Raw genomic sequence first — 25,746 nt, 5'->3', positions numbered from 1 at the left:
GGAATCATGCAGCCCTGTAGTTTACTTTGTGGGGAGAACTTGACTACCAATTAAATTTCTTCAATAGTTACAACTATTTAGGTTTTTTAATGTTCTTTTTGGTTTAGTATTGGTTAGATATATTCTTACAGTGACTTTTCTACTTTATCAAATTTATTGGCATAAAGTTGTAAATTACATCTCTCCATAACCCTTTCCATTTACAATTTACAGAATTTACAAATACATAGTATATATATAAAGGCTCTTTTGTGAGGGAACGTAAAGGGGCCCTAACCTATAAAGGCCTAAAGTCAGAGACCTAAAGGATGAGTAGGGTTAAGAAGGGTAATGATAGAAAAAAACTTTCAGCAGCTGCAGGAACCACAATGGGAGGCCCACGCGTTTGTGGACCTGAAAGGTGCCTTGGGGGGGTTAGGGTGGGAGAGGGCTGGGCAGGGGATGGCATGGCATGAGGGTGGACATTTGGGAGGGAGATACATGGAGAACTTCAGAGCCAGGATAAGAATTTTGTTCCCAATGTAATTGGGATTATGGTATTGAAGGGTTTTCAGTAAGGGAGTAACTTGATGGCTTTCGGTGGTTCAAGGCCCAGTTCCAGGTTTAACCAGTTTGCAGAGAGACACCAATAAGTGGGTGTTTGAACAAAAATGATGAGTACAGGATCAAAAATAGGCAGATCCTGCTTAACCTTATGCCCAGATGCATCAGATGCATGAATTGATCATGTCTGAGAGTAGAGGGAATAGAACTGTCTCTTACTTCATTTGAATTACAGTCTTGGAATTGCACACAATGTGAGATCTAAAAATGACTTGTGCAAGCTGAAACCGTTCAAAGTGATCTTAACAATCAATGGGGGAAAGTTAGATTTGTTCCAGGACCATTCAAATTGTCAAAATGTTAAAATCTGTCTTACTATCAGCTATAAGTGGGAAAAAATACTAAAACTAGTATCTATTCAACATAATGTAATTTAAAACACTGGAAATATTGGATATCAGAATGTTCTATTTCTGTGTTAAAAAAAACTTACCAGGAATAGTTTGGACAACCCTGTGCTTGTCTTCTTCTCGTGGTATAATTTATGATTGAGCAAGCATCTTTTCTATGCCTTAGCTAATTGTCATACTCCTCTCTAAGTTTGGATCCACTTCCAACATTATATCCTTTGTGCTTTGAATTTTGTAAAATAGCTCCAAGAGTTTCTTTAATATGAAGATTTGTTTTGTTTTGTTTTTTGTTTTTTTGCTGGTGACACTTTCTCTGGGCCATCTTCATACTTTTTGTCACAACCACTTTCCCCATTTATGTTAAGTTCACCTTCACAAAGTCCTCTAGCTGCTTATCTAGAGTCTATTAAATGGTGGCATTGTTAGCATTCTCACAATCAGCTTTTTCTTCTGTAACTCCATTTATGTTCAACTTTGACTTTTTAGCATTACCACGTGTCATTCATTTGCTGTACTTTCATCTTGAAACGGCCAATTTTGGCCAATTTCCTCTTTAAATTATCCTTTTTTGTAAAATGTCACATGGGCTTACCACTAGCAGACAGGGTAAAACAACTACACATTTTGTTATCTGTGCTTAAACTGAATAAGCATCTGCAGGGACCAGTCACTGACAAACTCTGAAAAAAGTGACATAATTGATCACTGATCATGATGAGCATCTGTTACTTCTGTAGTGATTTGTGGACTAAAGAGCTAGCTATGATTTATATTTTATGTAGTTACTCACAGTTAATATTCCATGGTAACCAAAGTTTGAACTATGTTGATGGGGACTGGTGTTAATTAAACTATAGTAAGAGATTTTTATATATTGGAACCATGCAAATTTAGAACTGCCTATACTCTAAAATGACGAAAGCTTCAGATGTGAGGGAAGATGGCAAGGGGAGGGAAAGTAGAAGCTCATTCTACATTAAATAATAACTGTCTAGGTGCCTGTCTATGTGAATCTGTGTGCTAGTCTCAAATTCAGCATTACATTGATCCCATGCACTTAATTTAAAAATACAGTAAAAAGATACAATGTGCTTCTTGTTGAATACATTAGTCATTGATTTGGATTTCTAGTTCAAAATTACTTTTAATTGATTAGCATATTCATTCACTTATTTGTTCACTTGTACCCAGTACATAATTGGAGCCCAATAAAAAATTGCTGAATGAACAGATGCTGATTTCCACTAACCAAAAAGGAAAGTTTGAAGGGGAATAACTTCACAGATTAATTTTGAGGAACACATTTATCTATGCATTCTTGGATCACTTTTCAAGATCCTGAATTCCAAAGTGTTTCTGAAAATTATTATAAATAATATTATATTTTTCTTGGACCTGGGGAAATCAAATAAGTTTTTATTATCCTTGCACTCTTTAGCTAACAGGCAATTATATAGAATTATTTCAGTTACCAGAGAGGATTTTTTTAATCTAAAATATATTTTCTTCGGGGCACTTGGGTACTCAGTCAGTTAAGCATCTGTCTTCAGCTAAGGTCATGATCCCAGGGTCCTGAGATCGAGCCCTGCATCGGGCTCTCTGCTCAGCCGGGAGTCTGCTTCTCCCTCTCTTTCTGCCCCTCTCCCCACTCATGTGTGCACGTGTGCTCTTTCTCTCTCTCAAAAATGAATGAATAAAATCTTTGAAGAAAATGTTTTCTTTTATGATCATCCTAATGTTCTTTTTGAAATATTTTATGATTAAATATAACATATATAGAGAATATTTCATAAAAATATGAACTTAGAGCTTAATAATTATAAAGTGAGCACTTAGGTAATCACAAGGTCAAAGTAGAACATTGACAGTCCCCCAAAACCTCCTCTTTTTCCCTTCTCATCTTGATGCTCCCCTTCTTTTCTAGAGAAAATTACTATCCTAATTTTATGATAGTTATTTCCTTGATTTTTAAAAACAGTTTAACTATTATGTATGTATCTCTAAATAATATAGCTATTTGTGCTTATTTTTAAAATCTATGTAAGTGGAATTGTACTATATGTATTCTTTGTGTCTTGCTTATGTTTCTTAGAGTCATCCATGTTATTAGATGTAACTACTTTCATCTTTTTTAAGGTTTTATTTATTTATTTATTTGACAGAGCAATAAAGAGAGAGCACAAGTAGACAGAGTACAGGCAGAGGGAAAGGGAGAAGCAGGGTCACTACTGAGCAGGGAGTCTGATGTGGACCCTGGGACCATGACCTGAGCCAAAGGCAGCTGCTTAACTGACTGAGCCACCCAGGTGCCCATGTTTCATTCATTTTTATTGCTATATGTGTAAATATACCAGAATTTATCCATTCTAATCTGGATTGACATTTGTGTTGTTTGCAGTTTGCAGTAATTGTGAACAAGACTGTTATGAATAGCCTTTTGCTGCTATGATCTGACTTTGTTCATGTGTCCTAGTACATGTCATTATTCACAGGTTATATGATTATGGACAAAAAATCCAAAAGGATTTACAGATAAATTATTATAATTAGAGAATACAGCAAGTTTGTGAAATACAAAATATATAAAAATCAATTTTATTTTTATATATTAGCAACAAACTAAAAATGAAATTTAAAAAGAGGTGATGTAAATTAACATTAAAAAAATAAGCTCTCTCGGTGAGGCAGTAAAAAACCAATAAAGACAACTTTTTAAGCTACAAAAACATAAGTATCTAAGACAAAAATTTTAACAAAAGATGAGACCTTTGGGAAAAATTATAAAATTGTATATTCTTTTAGATTTTCCATATATATAATCATATCATTTACAGACAATAACAGTTTCTTCCTTCCACTGCAATGCATTATATTTACTTATCTTGCCTTATTGCTACCTTCACTACAGTGTTGAATAGAAGTAATGAGAGCAGTCCTCTTGTCTTGGATGGAAACTTTCAACATCACCATTAAGAATGATATTTGCTTTGGGGGCACCTGGGTAGTTCAATCAGTTAAGCATCCGACTCTTGATTTCTGCTCAGGTCATGATCTCAGGGTTGTGAGATTAAGCCCCGTGTGGGGCTCTGCTCTAGGTGTGGATCCTGCTTAAGATTCTCTCTCTCCCTCTACCACTCCTCCCCAAAAGATACTTGCTTTAGATTTTTGTGAACATATTTATGAGATTATTTCTATCATCTGTTCCTGGTTTGAATCTTTATCACGCATGAGTGTTAAGTTTTGACAAAATTTTTTCTGCATCTAATGAGATGAGCATATCATTTTTCTTATGTAATCTTTTAATGTGATGAATTACAGTGACTGTTTAACTTTATATCAACGTTTTGTTTTTGCAGTAAACCCAACTTGGTCATGATGTATTACTTCTTTTATGTATTGCTGTTTTCAATTTGTTTGTATTTGTTCAGGAGTTTTACATCTAGGTTTGTCGATGAGGTTGCCCAACAACCTTATAATATTCTTATCTGATTATGGTAGCAAAGGTTATGTTAACCTAGTAAAACTAATAGAGTGGTAATTCTCCTATTCTCTGAAAGACTTTGTTTAACATTGCAATTCTTGGTCTTCGAAAATTTGATTGAACTCTTCAGTGGAATCATGCAGCCCTGTAGTTTACTTTGTGGGGAGATACTTGACTACCAATTAAATTTCTTCAATAGTTACAACTATTTAGGTTTTTAAATGTTCTTTTTGATCTAGTATTGGTTAGATATACTCTTACAGTGATTTTTCTACTTTATCAAATTTATTGGCATAAAGTTGTAAATTACATCTCTCCATAACCCTTTCCATTTACAATTTACAGCATTTACCAATACATACAGATGTCCCCTTCTCAGTCCTAATATGGTTCTATGTTTTCATTGTTCTCCTTTTCAAGTCTCAGCCCTGGGGATAGATGTGAATAGCCAGAAAGAAAGAAAACAAGGGTGTTGGAGATAGAGAAAACAGTATGAGCAAACACACTGAAATGAATGGTATATTCGGTTTTAGTCAATGAAAAGCTTATGGTGAATAGCCTTAAGTAAGGCTGAAGGTCAAGTCATAAAGGGTCTTGAATGGATCTTGTGGGAGAAAACTTGGTCATATTTTTATGTTTAAGAATTACTATGTACCAAATAAACACTGTGCTAAACATTGGTAGATAAAGTTGACAAGACAAGTTCTCTAGTCTTGGGAAGCTCACAATGTAGTGGGAGAGGCAGTTGTAGAAACAAATTATAGAATACAGTACAATAAATCCTGAAAAAGAAATAAAGTTAATTGACTCTCTCTGCTTGACTTATTTCACTCAGCATAATCTCTTCCAGTCCCGTCCATGTTGCTACAAAAGTTGGGTATTCATCCTTTCTGATGGAGGCATAATATTCCATAGTGTATATGGACCACATCTTCCTTATCCATTCGTCCGTTGAAGGATTGTTAGAGAGGAGAAGGGAGTTGGGGTAAATTGGACGGGAGGTGAATCACGAGAGACTATGGACTCTGAAAAACAATCTGAGGGGTTTGAAGTGGCGGGGGTGTGGGAGGTTGGGGTACCAGGTGGTGGGTATTATAGAGGGCACGGATTGCATGGAGCACTGGGTGTGGTGAATAAACAATGAATACTGTTTTTCTGAAAATAAATAAATTGAAAAAATTTTTAAAAAAAGAAATAAAGTTAATGAGAGCATATACTTTGAGGCTGTAATTTAGCCTTTGTGTCTCTTTTTGTTTAGTTCCACTCAGCATCTGCAAGCACTCTCAGCCTTACATTACAGGTAAATATGGAGATCCCTTGGGAGCTGTTAAGATGGGGCAGAGAACCTGAGTTAGTACCCAGTCTGACTCCTTTCTAGACTCAGTTCACTAAGCCTATGTTCATCATTTCAACCAAGCATAATTCAGTTTTATGAAAGCCAGTGATTTCTCTTTCTTCCTTGTAGGTATAGAGAATATCCAGGTAGCGGCTGCAGTTCCACCTCTGGTCTGGTTACCATGTATCATGGGCGAAGCACTGGTAAAGGACCCACCACTCCCACGCAGATGTACCAGCAACCTCCAAGGCTTCTCATTGTGCAGATTGCTCTACCATCCTGGGCTGACACCTGCTCCAACCTCTGTGAGGCTCTGCAGAACTTTTTCTCTCTAGCCTGCAGCTTGATGGGCCCCAGCCGCATGTCCCTCTTCAGCTTATACGTGGTACAAAATCAGCACGAGTGTATCCTTCCCTTTGTGGTGAGTATATCTATATCTGATCATTTTATCCTGAAAATAAAAATGAGGTTTGTGGGGCAGAGATCACAGTTATTATTACTTACAATAATAACTATGCTCATACCTCATGCCCAATACCCCACAGGCAATGCAGGAGAGACAGATGTCATCCTGCACACGAAGGGTTTATGTAGAGGCTGCTTTTAGGCCACAGGCTTGAGCAATGGAAAGTTGATGAAGGCAGAAGGGCCCATAGCCACCACCTGGCTGAAAACAGACAAGCCCATCAAACAACCCACCTCAAAAATATCCATAAGACCTAATTGACCAATGGGCTACTTAACCAGACACAGCTACCAAAAAAGGGAAGATTCCAACGTTCCCCATACATTCTCACCTTCCCACTTTAAGTACAGCCCCAGTCACTGCCTCCATGCAGGCAGTCTCTCCTTTGCAGTCCTGCCCACTGCTTCCTTTTGGGTGTATTCAATAAAATTCTGTCTCCTTTGTCTGCCTCACCTGAGTGTCAGGCTTGGCTTCCACCTGATTGTCGTCCTTATATTTGGGGACCCCCATCTGATTGAGAGAGACACCACAGTTTATACTGCAGAAGAGGAACTCCATAATTATTAATCTGAGAGTAAAAATAGGTCACATCTTGCCCTGTTCCACTCCTTAGATGGAGAGAAACCTTGGCATTTACAGTCCTTTGGAATGTAAGCAACCTACTCCTTTCATCCCCCTTTGAAAAGCAAATACAGGGAACTAAGTCAAGTGTCTTCAGAGGTCTCTGGCTAGTACATCACCTTTTAATTTACAAGACTTTTCCTTTAACCGAATTTCTAGCTTTCTTTGATCAGAAAGTCTAACTATGAAGACACATGAAAGTATTTACTCTACAGTTCCCTATAGGATTCAGGTGAAAAACCCTCCAAGATTTCAGAAGGCAAATGCTGGGCCCAGGGTTGGGGGGTGCTTTTATGAAGCTTTTTCAGACAACTGTCTCTCCTCCTCCTCAAAGAAATCACTAAAAAATATTTTTTAAATGCAAATCTTCACTTATATAAAGTTCAGAATCACAGGGATGGGAAAGACTTTAGAGGTTCTAGTGCATCCTTTTCCTAAGGTCACCATTGCTGCTGGGATAGTCAGAGAAGGCCTAGTGGAAAATCACAACTTTTATCTCTACCTGGTGGGAATAAGACCTCCTCCCTCTAGGGTCTATGGAAACAACAACAGAGCCTAGACTCCAACCCACCTACCAACATTAACTGGATATCTCCCCCCCCCCCCTCCCTGTAGAGGTGTTGTCTGAGGAGACGGATTGGAGGCCCTTGGGAGCTGCAGTAAGGTGTGGTGTCTGTCTCAGTCGTATGGGGACCCCCAAATGTGAAGCAAACCTATGGGGTGGAAGTGGGCATGGGTGGTGAGGATGGAAGTGGGCATGGGCTGTGAAAGGATTCACCGGAGACAGAACAAAGGAGATAGAAGTTTATTGAATATGTCCGCAAGGGATCGGGGAGCAGGACAGAAAAGGAGAGACTTCAGCAAGAAGGCAGTGAGTGGGACTAGACTTAAAGCAGGAAGGTGAGGAGGTATGGTGTGGTATTAAATTTTCCTGTTTTTGGTAACTGTGCCTAGTTGTAAGTAGCCCATTTGTCAGTTATGGCCTATGGATATTTTGAGGTGGATCTCCTGATAGACCTGCCTGTATTCAGCCAAGGGTTGGGATCAGTGTGGGCCCTTTTGCCTCACTTTATATTCCATTGCTCAAGCCTGTCACCCAAAAGCGGCCTCCACATGAGGTACCTTTTTACCTCCAAGGCAGGGTGATGTCAATGAAGGCCTAGCGGAAAGCCAGCACTTTTTTTTTTTTTTTTATTAACCTGTAATGTATTATTTGTTTCAGGGATACAGGTCTGTGATTCATCAGTGTTATGCAATACACAGTGCTCACCACAACACATACCCTCCCCAGTGTCCATCACCCAGCTACCCCATCCCGCCCACCCTCTTCCACTCCAGCAACCTCAGTTTGTTTCCTGAGAGTGAGTCTCTTATGATTTGTCTCCTTCTCTTTTTTTATTTTCCTCTCTTCCCCTATGATCCTCTGCCTTGTTGCTCAAATCCCACTTATCATTGATATCATATAATTGTCTTTCTCTGATTGACTTACTTCACTTAGCATAATACCCTCTAGTTCCATCCACGTTGTTGCAAATAGCTAGATTTTATTTTTGATGGCTGCATAATTATTCCAATGTATGTATCTGTGTATATATGTATGCACACACATATATGTGTGTGTATATATATATGTATATACATATATATATAGATGTGGTATGTGTGTGTGTGTATATATACACACATACTACATCCTCTTTATCCATTCATCTGTCATTGGATATCTGGGCTCTTTCCATAGTTTGACTATTGTGGACATACCCACAATATATTGGGGTGCAGGTGCCCCTTTGGATGACTCATTTGTATCTTTGGGTTAAATACCCTGTAGTGCAATTTCTGGGTCATAGGGTAGCTCTATTTTCAACTTTTTGAGGAGTCTCCATACTGTTTTTTAAAGTGGCTGCACCAGCTTTTATTCCCATCCACAGTGTAGGAGGGTTCCCCTTCCTCCACATCCTTACGAACATCTGTTGTTTCCTGACTAAATTTTAGCCATTGTGACTGGTGTGAGGTAGTATCTTATTATGGTTTTGATTTGTGTTTTTCCAATGCTGAGTGATGTTGAGCACTTTTTCATGTGTCTTTTGGCCATTTGAATATCTTTTTTGTAGAAAATGTCTGTTCATGTCTTCTGTCCTTTTCTTGATTGGATTATTTGTTCCTTGGGTGTTGAGTTTGATAAGTTCTCTATAAATTTTGGATACTGGGATCCCAGGGTGGCTCAGTTGGTTAAGCATCTACCTTCCGCTCAGGTCATGATTCATGGGTCCTGGGATAGAGTCCCACATCAGGATCCTTGCTCAGCAGGGAGCCCGCTTCTCCCTCTCCCTCTGCCTGCCACTCCCCCTGCTTGTGCTCTCTTTCTCTCTCTCTCTCTCTCTTTCTCTGGCAAATAAGTGAATACATAAAATCTTTATAAATAAATAAATTTTGGATACTAACCCTTTATCTGGTACGTCATTTGTGAATAAGTTCTCCCATTCTATCAAGTATCTTTTGGTTTTGTTGACTGTTTCCTTTGCTGTGCAAAAGCTTTTTTATCTTGATGAAGTCCAAATAGTTAATTTTTGCCCTTGCTTCCCTTGCTTTTGGTGTTGTGTCTAGGAAGAAGCTGCTGCAGCCAAGGGTGAAGAGGATGCTGCGTGTGTGCTCCTCAAGGATTTTGATGAATTCCTATCTCACATTTAGACCTTTTATCCATTTTGAGTCTTTTTTTGTGTGTATGGTATAAGGAAATGATCCAGTTTCATTCTTCTGCATGTGGTTTCTGATTTTCCCAACACCATTTGTTGAAGAGACTTGTCTTTTTTCCATTGGATATTCTTTCCTGCTTTGTTGAAGATTAGTTGACCATAGAGTTGAGAGTCATTTATGAGTTCTCTATTCTGCTCCATTGATTTATGTGTCTGTTTTTATGCCAGAACCATGCTGTATTGATGATTACAGTCTAGTAGTAGAGGTTAAAGTCCGGAGTTGTGATGCCATCAGCTTCAGTTTTCTTTTTCAACATTCCTCTGGCTATTCAGGGTCTTTTCTGGTTCCACACAAATTTTAAGACTATTTTTTCCTTTTCTGTGGGAAAAGTTGATGGTATTTTGATAGAGATTGCACTGAATGTGTAGCTTGCTCGAGGTAGCATAGACATTTTCACAATATTTGTTCTTCTAACCCATGAGCATGGAAATTTTTTCTGTTTCTTTGTGTCTTCGTCAATTTCTTTCATGAGTATTCTATAGTTTTCTGAGTATAGATCCTTTATATCTTTAGTTAGATTTTTCCTAGGTATCTTATGGTTTTTGGTGCAACTGTAAATGGGATCAACTCCTTACTTTCTCTTTCTTCTGTCTCATCATCAGTGTATAGAAATGCAACTGATTTCTGTGCATTGATTTTATATCCTGCGACTTTACTGAATCCTGTATGAGTTCTAGTAGTTTTGGGATAGAGTCTTTTGTGTTTTCCACATAAAGTATCACATCATCTGCAAAGAGTGAGAATTTGACTTCTTTTCTAATTCGGATGTCTTTGGTTTTTTTTTGTTGTTGTTGTTGTTGTCTGTTTGCTGAGGCTAAGATTTCTAGTACTATATTGAATAGCATTGGTGGTGATGGACATCCCTGCTGTGTTCCTGACCTTAGGAAAAAAGCTCTCAGTTTTTCTCCGCTGAGAATGATATTCTCTGAGGTTTTTTCATAGATGGCTTTTATGATATTGAGGTATCTACACTCTATCCCTATGCTGTGAAGAGTTTTAATCAAGGAAGAATGCTGTACTTTGTTCAATGTTTTTTCTGCATTTATTGAGAGTATCATATGGTTCTTGTTCTTTCTTTTATTAATGTAATGGATCAAGTAGATTGATTTATGGATGTTGAACCAACCTTGCAGCCCAGGAATAAATCCCACGTAGTCGTGGTAAATAATCCTTTTAATGTACTGTTGGATCCTGTTGGCAGTATTTTGGTGAGAATTTTTGAATCCATGTTCATCAGGGATGTTGGTCTGTAATTCTCCCTTTTGGTGGGATTTTTGTCTGGTTTTGGCATCAAGGTAAAGCTGGCCTCATAAAATGAGTTTGGAAGTTTTCCTTCCATTTCTATTTTTTAGAACAGTTTCAGAAGAATAGGTATTAATTCTTCTTTAAATGTTCGATTGAATTCCTTTGGGAACCCTGGCCTTGGGCTCTTTTTTGTTGGGAGATTTTTTTATTCCTGCTTCAATTTCCTTGCTGGTTATGGGTCTGTTCAGGTTTTCTATTTCTTCCTGGTCAGTTTTTGTAGTTTCTACATCTCTAGAATACATCCATTTCTTCCCGATTATCTAATTTGTTGGCATATAATGGCTCATAATATGTTCGTATAATTGTTTGTATTTCTTTGGTGTTGGTTGTTATCTCCTCTTTCTTCATGATTTTATTTATTTGCATTCTTTCTCTTTTCTTTTTGATAAATCTGGCCAGGGGTTTATGAATCCTATTGATTCTTTCAAAGAACCAACTCCTAGTTTCCTTGATCTGTTCTACTGTTCTTTTGGTTTCTGTTTCATTGATTTCTGCTTAATCTTTATTACTTCTCTTCTTTCTTTCTCCAAACTCCAAAGGAGTTCTTTCTCCAACTCCTTTAGGTGTAAGGTGAGGTTGTATATTTGAGAACTTTTTTTGGTTTCTTGAGAAAGGCTTGTATTGCTATGTACTTCCCTCTTTGGACAGCCTTTGCTGCACCCCAAAGATTTTGAATAGCTATGTTTTCACTTTCATTTGTTTCCATGATTTTTTAAAATTCTTTAATTTCCTGGTTGACCCATTCATTCTTAGTAGGATGCTCTTTAGCCTCCATGTATTTGAGTTCTTTCCAACTTTCCTCTTGTGATTGAGTTTGAGTTTCAAAGCATTATGGTCCAAAAATATGCAGGGAATGGTCCCAATCATTTGGTACCAATTGAGACCTGATTTGTGACCCAGGAGGTGATCTATTTCAGAGAATGTTCCATGTGCACTAGAGAAGAATGTGTATTCTGTTGCTTTGGGATGGAATGTTCTGAATATATCTGTGAAGTTCATCTGGTCCAATGTGTCATTTAAAACCCTTATTTCCTTGTTGATCTTTTTTTTTTTTTTAAAGATTTATTTATTTATTTATTTGACAGAGTGTGTGAGCAAGTGAGAGAGGGAATATAAGTGAGAGAGGGAATATGGGGAGTGGGAGAAGGAGAAGCAGCTTCCCATGGAACAGGGATCCTGATGCAGGCTCAATGTGATCATGACTAGAGCCAAAGGCGAACTCTTAACGACTGAGCCACACAGGCATCCCTTCTTGTTATCTTTTGCTTAGATGATTTGTCCATTTCAGTGAGGGGGGGTGTTAAAGTCCCCTACTATTATTGTATTATTTGTGTTTCTTTGATTTCCTTATTAATTGGCCTATATAATTGGCTCCTTCCATGCTAGGGGCATAAATATTTACAGTTGTTAGATTCTCTTGTTGGATAAACCCTTTAAGTATGATATAGTGTCCTCCTTCATCTCGTATTACAGTCTTTGGTTTAAAATCTGATTTGTCGTGCTCGCTTCGGCAGCACATATACTAAAATCTGATTTGTCTGATATAAGGATTGCCACACCAGCTTTCTTTTGTTGTCCATTAGCATGATAAATTGTTTTCCACCCCCTCATTTCAATCTGGAGGTGTCTTTGCATCTAAAATGAGTCTCTTGCTGACAGCATATTGATGGGTCTTGCTTTTTTATCCAATCTGATACCCTGTATCTTTTGATTGGGGCATTTAGCCCATTTACATTCAGGGTAACTATTGAAAGATAGGAATTTAGTGTGATTGTATTGCTTGAAGTAGTTGCCTCTGTTCCTTTCTGGTCTATGTTACCTTTGAGCTCTCTCTGTTTAGAGGACCCATTTTCAATATTTTTTGCAGGGCTGGTTTGGTGTTTGCAAATTCTTTTATTTCTCATTCTATTTTCAGTGACAGCCTAGCTGGATAAAGTATTCTTGGTTGCATATTTTTCTCATTTAGTACCATGAAGATATCATGCCAGTCCTTTCTGGCCTGCTAGGTCTCTGTGGATAGGTCTGCTGCTAACCTACTGTTTCTACTGTTGTAAGTTATAGACATCTTGTCCCAAACTGTGAAAACCCAGGACTTCTATGCCCATCTGATAGTAATGAAACTTCCCCATCCCAGGGTGTCAGTGGGAACCATGTAGAAAGCCTAAATTTCCATTCCCACCCAGAAGTAACAAGGCACCCTTCCCTCTAGGCTCAGAATCAGAAGCCAGAGTCACACTCCAACCTGGCTCACTTCCCCATTAGCACAGTATCAGGGGAAGCCTGCTAAAGCAGAAGATTGGAATAAGATCCAGAGTTCTGTAATACCCAAAATGTCCAGAATACAATAAAAAGACACTTGTTATATCAAGAACCAAAGGGGTGGCTAGGTGGTTCAGTCAGTTAAGTGTTTGCCTTCAGCTCAGGTTATGATCCCAGGGCCCTGGGATCAAGCCCCACATCACGCTCCTAGCTTATCAGGGATCCTGTTTCTCCCTCTCCTTCTGCCTGTGCCTCCACCGTCTTGTGCTTGCTTAATGGCTCCCTTTCTGTCTGTCTCTCTCTGTCAAATAAATAAATAAAATCTTAAAAAAAAAGAACCAGAAAAATCTCAACATGAATGAGAAGACACCAGGCACCAACACTGAGATGACACAGATACTGGAATTATCTGGAAAAAAAAAAAAAAAACAGAAACAACCACTGTAAAAATGTTTCAACAAGCACTTATGAACATTCTTGGAATAGATAGAAAAATAAAAAGTCTCACCAAAAAAAAGGAAGGGTAAAGAGCCAAGAGCATCTGGGTAGCTCAGTCATTAAGCGTCTGCCTTCAGCTCAGGTCATGATCCCAGGGTCCTGGGATCAAGCCCTGCATCAGTCTCCCTGCTCAGCGGGAAGCCTGCTTCTCCATCTCCCACTCCTTCTGCTTGTGTTCTCTCTCTCACTGTCTCTTTCTGTCAAATAAATAAATAAAATCTTTTTAAAAAAGAAAAAAAACAAAGAAGAGCCAAGTAGATATTTTATTTTTTTAAGATTTTATTTATTTATTTGAGAAAGTGAGTGAAGAGGGAAGAAGGAGCAAGGAGAGTGGCAGGCAGAGGAAGAAGCAGACTCCCAGCTGAGCAGGGAGCCCTACATGGGTCTCCATTCTAGAACTCCAGGATCATGACATGAGCCAAAGGCACTTAACTGACTGAGCCACCCAAGTACCCCCAAACAGACATTTTAGAACTGAAAAATATAATAACCAAACTTTAAAAAGCAAAAATCTTTAATGGATGGGCTCAACAGCAGAATAGAGAGGACAGAGAAAAGAATCAGTGAACATGAAGAAATTACCCAATCTGAGTAAGAGAAAGAAGACAGACTTTAAAAAATGAACAAACCCACAGGGACGTGTAAGGCTATAACAAAAGATCTAAATTTCATATCATCAAAGTTCAAGAGGAAAGGGGAAAAGGGTGGGCTGAAAAAATATTTAAATAAATAATCACTGAAACTTTCCCAAATTTGTAAAAAGTTATAAACCTAGATATTCAAGAGGTTGGGGAGCCCAAAGAGGATAAATGCAAATAAATCTGTTCTTAGACACATCATAACCAAACTTCTAAAAACTAAAGGCCAACTCTTGAAAGCAGAGCACTGCCATCTTACGATAAGGGGAAAACAATCAAGTAACAATAGCTTTTATCATCAGAAACCATGGAGACCAGAGGAAATGTCACATTTCACATTTTTCAAATGCTAAAAGAAAAGAACCCTTGATAGAACTCTGTATCCAGTGAAAATACCCTTAAGGAATGAATCAGAAATGAAGATATTCTTAGATAAAGGAAAACTAAGAGAATTTGTCATCAGCAGGCCTATGTTAACAGAATAGTAAAGGAAGATCTTGAAACAGAAAGGAAATTATAAAAGAAAAAATCTTGGGATATCCAGGAAGAAAGAACAATGGAAAGAATAAAATATAGATAAATATAATGGACTTTCTATTGAGTTTTCTAAATTATATTTGACAGTTAAAGCAAAACTTGTAACATTGTCTGATGTGGATGTTAATGTATATAGAGGAAATATTTAAAATAATTGCATTATAAACAGGGAAAAGTAAAGAGACCTTCTACATAAAATATATATATATAATGTAACACTTAGAGCAACCACTTAAAAATCAATACAAAGACACTCAAATACTATAGATAAATCAAAATGGAATTCTAAAAAAGTCTTTAAAAAACTTAAGTAACCCATAGTCAGATAGGTAAAAGAGAACAGAGAAACGAAAACAACAACAAATAAATTGGCAGGTTGACATACCAATAGTTACAGTAAATGAAAACGGTCTAAGTATATCAATTAAAAGGCATAGGTTGGCAGAGTGGGTAAAAATGACCCAGCTATATATCTATTCTATCTATAAGAAACTAATTTCAAACACAGCAGAATTAGGTTGGAAAGTATAGGGTTGAAAAAGATATACCCTGACACATTAACCAAAACAAACCAGAAGTTGCTATATTAATATATCTAATATAGTAGAATTCAGAACAAAGAATATCAGGTAGAGAAAGGAATATTAAATGATGATAAAAGAATCAAACCAAGAAGAAAAAAATAGCAATCTTACATGTGTGCACACTGAACAAAAGAGCTGCAAAATATGTGAAGCAAAAACTGATAGAACTGAAAGAAATAAACAAATCCACAATTTAACTTGGAGGCTTCAGATGTCCTTTTGACAATCGATAGAATGACTAGAAGAAAAAAAACTACAAGTAGCCAATAGGATCTAATCAACATTTATAGTATATTCCACTCAACAAAGCAGAATACACAATCTTTTCAAGCACCCACAGAACACTTATTGACCATATCCTGGGCTATAAAAGAATCTTCAACCAATTTGAAAGAATTTGAAGTCATACACAATTTGTTCTCTAACCATAGTAGAGTCAAACTAGAAATCAGTAACAGAAACATAACCGTAACATCTCCAAACACTTGGAAACTAAATAACACATTTGCAGATAACCCATGGATCAAAGAAGAAATGGCAAGGGAATATTTTAAAATATATTGAATTGCATGAACATTTAAATACTACATATCAAAATGTGTGGAATTCAGCTAAAGCAGTGCTAAGAGGGAGATCTATAGCACTAAATGCTTACATTAAAAATGGAAATATAGGGGCACCTGGGTGGCTCGGTCGTTAAGCGTCTGTCTTCAGCTCAGGTCATGATCTCAGGGTCCTGGAATCGAGCCCTACAAGGGGCTCCCTGCTCAGCAGGAAGCCTGCTTCTCCCTCTCTCACTCCCCCTGCTTATGTTCCCTCTCTTTCTCTCTCTGTCAAATACATAAATAAATCGTTTTAAAAAAGAAATGGAAATATATAATTCAAAATCAGTAACATAAGATCACACCTCAGGAAACTAGAAAAGGAGGAACAAAAACCCAAAGTAAGCTGGAGGTAGGAAATAATAAAACATATAAATGAATAAAATTGAAAACAGAGAAAAGGAAAATGATGATTCTTCAAAATGAAGGGTTAACACTGACAAACCTCTAGCAAGATGTGAATCTACAGGAGTGGTAATATGGCATAGAACTCAAAGCAAACATTGTAGCAAGGTCAATTTCTTGGTTTTAAAATTGAGCTATAGTTATGTAAGAAGCAAGCACTGGAAGAAACTAGGTGAAGGTACATAGGACCTCTCTACAATTTTGCAACTTTCTGTGGATCTGTAAGTATTTCAAAATAAAAAGCTAAAGAAAAACAAAGCTAAATCACTGACTAGTAACTTACTAGAATGGCTACAATGAAAAAGGCAATCCTGACAAGCAATACCAAGTGTTGGTGACAATGGGAAAAACTATAACCCTAGTTCATTGCTAACAGTAAGGTAAAATGATACAACCACTTTGGAAAATAGTTTGTCAAATTCTTAAAAAGTTAAATATACAACTTCCATGTAACCTAACAGTTCCACTCCCAGAAATCTAACCAACAGAAATGAACAGAAATCCACATTTACATGAATGTTCATGGCATCATTATTCATAATAGCCACAAACTGGAAACAGTTTAAATGTCTATTAACTGGTGAATAGATAAACAAAATGTGTAATTCTCACTGTATATAATCTGTGATTGTATATACCGTATCAGTACACTGAGGGCACAATGAAAGTGGTAGTGATATTTGCAGCCATGTGGCAGGTATGTTCCTCTGTTGTGCCATTTTCCTTGTGCATGTCTGTCCCGTGATCACATTTGGCTTTTTCTATCTTCTGTCAGGCAATAGGGGTAGAGAAAGTAAAGAGTTATCTAGAAGGGCAAATGAAGATAGATATTCAGCATAAGAAGGCTTTTTGAGAGATGAGCTCATGTACTGAAAGTTAAAGGATTTTCCCCCTTTCTCAAGTGGCTGTGTTGTATACCTCAGGCACTCCTCAGTACATTTAGCCCTAGATAAATCCCTTGATCCCTTAATCATTTTATTGGGAAAGGCAGACATTTCTAGACTATAAATCACTGACTAGTAACTCTCGGGAAAAACTGCAGGTCAAAAATCCTTCCGAAAGAACAGTAAGTTCAACCTATTTATGAGCTCAAGAAAATTACTGGAACAATGCCATTACCTTATGTATAGAGCAACCCAATCTTTGTTCAAGGAAAAATGTTATCTTAAATCCACTGTCTCTAACCTATATAAGTATCTAACATTTTCTGTCCGCAAAGTTAGCTCAAAATACAACGGTAAAAGACAGCAGGCAGGATATCTTGCCCAGGATGAATACCTCAATATATTGCTTCATATTTAATTTCTGAGTATTCCATTTCTGAGTATAACCCAGAGCTTTTCATAAGGAATAATGACAGAGGAATCATAATTAAAATATTAGAATTCCTTTTATATCCATTGTGCCCTTAATATAAATAAATCTGACCAAAATGATTAATCTCTTCTCAAAGCAGAATTTCAGAAGAATTACAGTGAATATCTTACCAATTCTTCTATCTTTTCATGAGAACAAAGGAATTATTTAAATTATATATAATCTACAGTGGAATTTTAAGACTAATAGTGGTCTAATTTGGCTATAACATTTATTTCCTCATCCTTAATAGCTGACATTGAAATGAAATTACATGAAAGTAACAGATAACAAGGATATATTTCATTTAACAGTATAAAAGTAAACTCCAATAAAGATAATATAATAAACTATTATTGAGTGCTACAGGAGAGAGAGGAGAAGAGTAAGAAAAGGAAATATACAAATTTTGTCATTGTTTATTTTGAAGATTTTTGTTATTCATTAATGGATAGTACTAAAGAAGGGAATTATATAAACATGTAGTTATAAATACTAAAACAAATACAAACCTTTCTAATTATGACAGTAAAAGCTTACCTAGAACAAAAAGTCATACAGTAGAGTGATTTTTCAAAAGCTATGAAAATAGATCTGCCTTCGCTTAGGTCATGATCCTAGGGCCCTGGGATGGAGACCCCCGTTGGGCTCTCTGCTCAGTGGGGAGCCTGGGGAATCAGCTTCTCCCTCTCTTTCTGCCCCTCCTCCAGCTCTTGCACAAGTACACATGCATGCACATTCTCTCTCTCTTTCAGTAAATAAGTAAATCCTTAAAAAAAAAAGAACTATGTGGGGCGCCTGGATGGCTCAGTCTGTTAAGTTTCTGCCTTGGGCTCAGGTCATGATAGCAGGACCCTGAGATTGAGCCCTGCATCAGGCTCCTTTTTTGTCAAGGACCCTGCTTCTCCCTCTCCCACTGTCTGCCTTTCCCTCCTGTTTGTGAACAAGCTCGCTCTCTCAAATAAATAAAATCTTTTTTTAAAAAAAGTTTATGAAAATAGAGTATATGTTAATATAAAAACAAATATATCTGTCATATCAATAAATATAAGTATGCTAAACCCACCTATTAAAAATTCTGCTTTGTTGGGGTGCCTGGGTGGCTCAGTTGTTAAGCTTCTGCCTTCAGCTCAGGTCATAATCTTGGGGTCCTGAGACGGAGCCCCACATTGGGTTCCCTGGTCAGTGGAAAGCCTGCCTCTCCCTTTTCCACTCCCCTAGCTTGTGTTCCCTCTATTGCTCTGTCTGTATCTGTCAAATAAATAAAATCTTTTAAAAAATTCTGCTGTGTTAAAAAGATACAGCTGCAACAAAGTTATTCAGAAAGGTTGACAATGAAAGAAAGGGCAAAGGACTAGGCAAATGAACCTCCCCCCACCAAAAAAAAAAAAGGACATGATCTTAATATCAGACAAGGTTGAATTTGGAGCAAAAAGCACTAAATGACACTAAGAATGTCACTTTAACACTAGACACAAAGCAGAGAAGAGTAGAGAATATGAATACATATGGATGATATTCAGTACAGAAGGTTTGTTGGAGGGGGAATCTATAGAAAATATATCAGTTTTGAGTACCTATGTACCAAATAACAAAGCACGAACATTTTTAGGAGAAATATGATCATACATATGTATGAAATCTCCACCCTCCTCAAGTGTTCATGGAATATTCACAAAATATTCAGTCATGTATTAAGCCATAAATAAACTCAAATAAACCCAAAAGTTTAATGAATTCCAAAAATGTTAATAGTTCACTCAATATTTTCTGAACACTCTGCAGTAAAACTAGAAATAAATGACAAAAGCAGAGAAAAAAATTATCTACCCAACGGAAATTTTTTTAAGATTTTTATTTATTTATTTGAAAGAGATCACAAGCAGGCAGAAAGGCAGGCAGAGAGAGAGAGAGGAAGCAGGCTCCCTGCTAAGCAGAGAGCCCAATGCAAGGCTTGATCCCAGGACTCTGAGATCATAACCTGAACTGAGGGCAGAGGCTTTAACCCACTGAGCCACCCAGGCACCCCCCCTATGGAAATTTTTAACTGTTAAATAAATTTGGAGTCAAAAGGAAATCCAAACTAAAATTGCAATATGTGTAGGAAATAATAATAATAATAATAATAATAAAATACTATATATCAGAACCTATGGGTTATAAAAAAATGCAATGCTAAAAGGAAACTTTATCTTTAAACTGTATTAATTTATTTTTAATTGCATTAGTAAACAAGAAAAACTAAATAAATGAAGCATGCAACTTAACAACAAAAGACAAAAAAAAACCTAAGGAGAGCTGAAGGAAGGAAATAGTAAAGATAAAAAAAAATAATGAATATGAAAATAGAAAATGGTGGAACAAATTAATAAACCCCAATTTGTACCTTGGGGGAAGAGTAGTAGGCAGATAAACCATTAGTAAACTTAGTTTGAGGAGAAGGACAGGAGAAGGTGCCATATACAAAATATGATAAGGAGAAAAGAACCACATACACTTGGGTGAAATGCATAACTCTACATGCAAATATAATTACCAAAATTAAGTTCAGAAGAGAGAAAAATATAAACTCACCATTTCCCATAAAGCAAAGTTGCCCAAGAGCTGCCTTCCTCCAAAATAAAGTACTGAAACAAAATGATTTTAAAGGGGAGTAATACTAAACTTTAAAGAACAGACCATTGCTATGTTTTTTAATTGTTTCATTGCACAGGATAGAAAAACCTTCCAAAACCTTTTTATTGAAGATGACATAATATTGATACTAGAACCCAACAAATATTGCACAAAAAGAAAAGCCACAGCAAGTCTCATTTATGAGTATTCAAAATCCCAAATAAAGTACAGGCAATAGAATCCAGCCATATATTTTTTTTTCTAAGCTTTATTTATTTATTTGAGAGAGAGAGCAAGGACAGGGAGGCAGATGGGAAGGGAGAGAGAAAATCTCAAGTAGACTCCCCACTGAGCATGCAGCCTGACAGAAGGATCTGTCTCACAACCCTGAAATAATGACCTGAGCTGAAATCAAGAGTTGGAGGCTTAACTAACTGAGCCACCCAGGCACCCTCAGCTTATATTTAAAAAGATCACATACCAGGAATTTTTTTAAAAATAGTACAATATTAGGGAATCCATTAATACAGTTTACTGTATTGATACATCTAAGAAAAAATATGATCATGTTCATTTCCATAAATACTGAAAAAAGCATTTAATAAAATGCAACATCCAGCCTTAAGTCTAAAATCTTAGAAGATTTTAATATAGTAGGTATAGGTAACTATCCCTGAGCACAATATAGGTTTATAACAGCTCAAGAATCAAATCATACTTAATGAAGACACTAAATATATTCCTATGTTATCATCATTATTACTTAAAAGTATTCCAGAGATTTTCACTGATGCAATTGTACAAAGGAAATAAATTAGAATATAAAGATAGGAAAGAAGGATATAAAATGATTGTTATCTGCAGATTAGTGATGTTCAAGAGAATAAACTAGAAAATTATTTTCTTTTTTTTTTTTAAGATTTTTATTTATTTATTTATTTGACAGAGATCACAAGTAGGCAAGGAGGCAGAGAGCCCGATGCGGGGCTCGATCCCAGGACACTGGGATCATGACCTGAGCTGAAGACAGAGCCTTTAACCCACTGGGCCACGCAGGTGCCCCTAGAAAATTATTTCAAACAATGAAAGAACTCATGATAATAGTCTGGTACAAGAACTAATACAGATATTAATACCCTTCATATATTCCAAACAACAGATTTGATGGTAAAGTGGCAGAAAAGATCTCATACAATCACCAAAATTGTCAGACACTTAGGATTGAAATTAATATATGTGCAAGACTCATATGAATTAAAATATTATTGAGAAACACAAAAAAAGATTGCACAAATTAAAAGTCATTAATTTGGGGGAAGAGTCAGACCAGAAAGATGTCCATTATCTCTAAATTAATCTGTAAATATAATGGAATTCCTGATGAAATTTCCAACAAGAAAACTGGACATCCTAGACTTTTTTTTAAAAGACTTTATTTATTTGACAGAGAGAGATCACAAGTAGGCAGAGAGGCAGGCAGAGAGAGAGGAGGAAGCAGGCTCCCTGCCTAGCAGAGAGCCTGATGCGGGACTCGATCCCAGGACCCCGAGATCACAACCTGAGCCAAAGGCAGAGGCTTAACCCTCTGAGCCACCCAGGTGCCCCAAAACTGGACATCCTAATAATAAACTTCAAATTAGAAGCAAAAGGGAAAAAAAGCAAAAAACAGCTAGGAACTATTCCTCTCAAATATTAAACATATGCAAAGTGTGATACTGGAGATTGAAAAGATAGGGCAATGTAATATAATTTAAAATCCAGAAAAAGACCCAAATATATGTGGGAATTTAGTATATAATAAAGATGATATTTAACATTAATTGGAGTGGGGGGCGCCTGCGTGGCACATTTGACTCCTGATTTCAGCTCAGGTCATAATCTCAGAGTTGTGAGATTGAATGCCCTATCAGGCTCCATGCTGGGGGTGGAGCCTGCTTAAAATTCTTCCTCTGTTCTTCCACTGCCCTTGCCCACCTCTCCCTCGTTTTAATTAATTAATTAGTTAATTAATTTAAATTAATTGGAGGGGCACCTGGCTGGCTTAGTCAGAAGACCACGAGACTCCGGATGTCAGGGCTATGAGTCTGAATGCCATGTAGGGTGTAGAGATTACTAAAAATAAATAAATGTAGCAATAAATTAAAAATTAAAAAATAATAAAATTTATTTGAAATAATAATCCAGTAAATGCCTGGGTCAACTGGATAGCCATGTAGGAAAAAAGTAAATTTGATCCATACACATTGCTTACATCAGGATAAAGTCCAGATAGATCAAAATTTTAAATGTAAAAATTGATATTATATATATAGGAGAACAGACTGTATCAGTCAGAGTCCAATCAGGAGAGAGAAACCACACAGTGATTTAAACAAGGGAAGTTTATATGGAAATTTTTAACATCATTTAACATATTAAACTATGATAATAAAGCAACTGTAAGATATGAGAACTTTCTATGGTACCTTAGGGTTGAGGTAGTGATGCCTAGGAAGGACAAACTTGAAAAGTATATTCCTTTCCCAAGGCTGGACTTCAGGACCAGTTGGAGAAAGTATAGTTGCAGCTGACCAGATAACAAAGAAGTTCACCGGTTTTTCCAAGCCAGAGCTGGTTCGTGGTTACTGTGAAAGCAGGATGCAGTCTTCCAGATGTTGGTGAGCTGTAATCAGAGACTGGTGCATAAGTGTGTAGAGTGGAGATATCAACATAGACAGAATGCCTAGACCAAACAGCGTCCATGTGGAAATTGCAGCATCATTGGGAGGGCCACAGGAGACAAATTTCTGAGGTGAGCAGAGGGAGTGAGGCATTTGTGCAGGCAGGAGACCTGAAGCAGGCAGTGTCTGTGCCAAAAGGACTGCTGAAAGGTGATCACCAAGCCAGGGCTAAGAGGTTACAGTGTCTTAGCTCAGGATGTCATAACAAGAAAATTCTAAAAACTAGACATCTTAAACAATACGTATTTATTTTCTCAAATTTTGGGAGACTAGAAGTTCGAAATCAGGGTGTGAGCATGGCCAGGTTCTGGTGAAAGCTCCCTTCTGGCTTACAGACAGTAGTAGAGTTGTTGTTTGCTCAGATGACCTTTCCTCAGTGCATGTATATGAAGAGAGAGAGAGAGCTCTGGTGTCCTTCCTCTTCTTTAGAAGGTCACCAGAGACAGCATCATTTTGACCTCCTCTAAACCTAATTACCTCTCAAAGGCCTCACTTAAATGCTACCACAGTAGGAGTTAGGGCTTAAGTATATGATTTTTAAGGGAACACACACATTTAGTCTCTAAATTCAAGGGACTGTTAATTTGGGGCACTATCTGCTAGTGTGAGGCACTATCAGATGTTCTCATACCCCACTGCTTTCAGCAGGAAAGCATCTTCCTTCTGCAGTGTTCCTCCAGTGCTCTCTATTCAAATGTTTAACATCATGTCCATGTAAAGGAGAAATGTTTAAAGGGATTTTGTCCTTCACTGCAACGATCTATTGAAAAGTGAATTAGATCTTAGAGGCAGTAAGTTGACAATTAGCTCACAAAGCATGGAGGAAAATATCAGAGTAAGAAAGGTTTGTCTAACCATAACATAAAACCCAAAATTCCAAAAGTGAAAGATTAGTAAATTCAGCTGTATAAAGGCACCTTATACATCTAAGGGTGGTTCCATCAGTTAAGCCTCTGCCTTCAGCTCAGGTCATGATCCCAGGGTCCTGGGATCAGGCCCTGTATCGGGCTCCCCGCTCAGTGGAGAGCCTGCTTCTCCCTCTCCCCCTGCTGTACCCCCTGCTTTGCATGCTTTCTATCAAATAAATAAAATCTTTAAAAAAAAAAAAAACTCAGCTATAAAAAAAATAGAAAATATGTGCTTGGCAAAAAAAAATCTACATAATTAATAAGGTAAAGACCAATAATCCAAAAGGAAATGAGAAATGACATATATAGCTTTCAGAAAAAGAAATATAAATGATCCTTCAACATATCAAAATATGTTCAATCTCACTTATAAAAGAAATGAAAAAGAAAACTTGAAGTACATTGAGATACTATTATTTTTCACCTGTATGGTTTTTTTTGTTTGTTTTGTTTACTTTTGTTTTTTAGTAACCTAATGTTCATGAGGTTTTAAAGAAATAACCACACTTACATGCCATTTATGAGTATATAAATTAGCACAATTTCAAGGGTGGGCAATTTGGTGACAAGTATCACAATTTACATACCCGACCTAGCAAGTCTGCTTTTAGGAACTTATCCTGCAGATACATTTTCATATGTGGAAAAATGACTTAAGTATTATCATTTCAGCACTCTTTGCAGTGGCAAAAGATTGAAAGCAATCTAATGTCAATCAATAGGGAATTGGTTAAATAAAATTATGTTCCATTCATTAGTGGAATACTCTGTAGCTGTAAAAATTAAGACACTTTTTGCAGTCTGGGTGACTCAATCCGTTAAGCCTCTGCCTTCAGCTCAGGTCATGATCCCAGGGTCCTTGGGTCGAGCCCCACACTGGGCTTCCTTCTCTCTGTTCTTCTGCCCCTCTCCCCTACTCATGTGCTCTCTCTCTCTCAAATAAATAATCTTTTAAAAAATTAAGACAATTTTTATCTATTGAATGACATCATTGCCCAAGTACACTATGCAATAAAATCAAGATATAAAAGACTATCATAGGCTCTTTTATTTTGGTAAGAAGAACAGATTTATCTTTTATATTTTCTTCCATGTAAAGAAAAAAATCTCTGGGAAGATATCCAACAAGCTACCAATATAGATTGTCTAGCTGGATGAGTGAAAGGTGATTTTTCTGCATATAATTTTATAACCTTTAAATTTTGAAAAAAAAATAAATAAATTTTGAATCATGTGCATGTATTATATATTGAAAATAAATAAAAACAAAATATTGACAATACATTTGTGCTAATAAAATTCAACTCACATATGGATTCAATCCATATATGGATATATAAAAATTGTTTATATAAGTTTCTACTAATAAAAATATTTTTGAAAATCAATTACCTAAACTATGTTCTAACTTTTTTCATCTGATTTCCAAAAAGACATCAATCTGAGTTGCCTTAAACTGCCAAGACCAAGGAGAACACACTGGCACTAGATTTAGGGAGAGAACATCCTGTAGGCATATTTGTACAACTAGTTTACACAAAAAGCTGAAAGAAATGCAGTGAGAAAAAAAGAAAGAAAGAAATGCAGTGAGGGTCCATTAGTCCTTACCCATTCATCCCAACTTCCACTTCTCTGTACAGCTCCCATCTAACTGAATCAAGGTCTCCACTCTGCACCTTGAAACTCACCCAGATATCTAAGACA

General features: G+C 36.9%; 1 protein-coding gene across 2 annotated transcripts in view; it reads left to right on the top strand.

Moving 5' to 3' along the window:
- M1AP (meiosis 1 associated protein) overlaps window positions 1–25,746 on the top strand; it is an 84,144-nt gene that overhangs the window by 4,880 nt on the left and 53,518 nt on the right. For both annotated transcript variants that reach the window (XM_059188150.1, XM_059188151.1), the window contains exon 2: window positions 5,900–6,191. In XM_059188150.1, coding sequence (XP_059044133.1) covers window positions 5,900–6,191 — 292 coding nt within the window. The remainder of the gene's footprint in view (window positions 1–5,899; window positions 6,192–25,746) is intronic.

Source organism: Mustela lutreola, chromosome 9, assembly GCF_030435805.1.
Source record: "Mustela lutreola isolate mMusLut2 chromosome 9, mMusLut2.pri, whole genome shotgun sequence".
NCBI classification, from domain to species: Eukaryota; Metazoa; Chordata; class Mammalia; order Carnivora; family Mustelidae; genus Mustela; species Mustela lutreola.
This window is presented reverse-complemented; position numbering and strand designations above follow the sequence as displayed.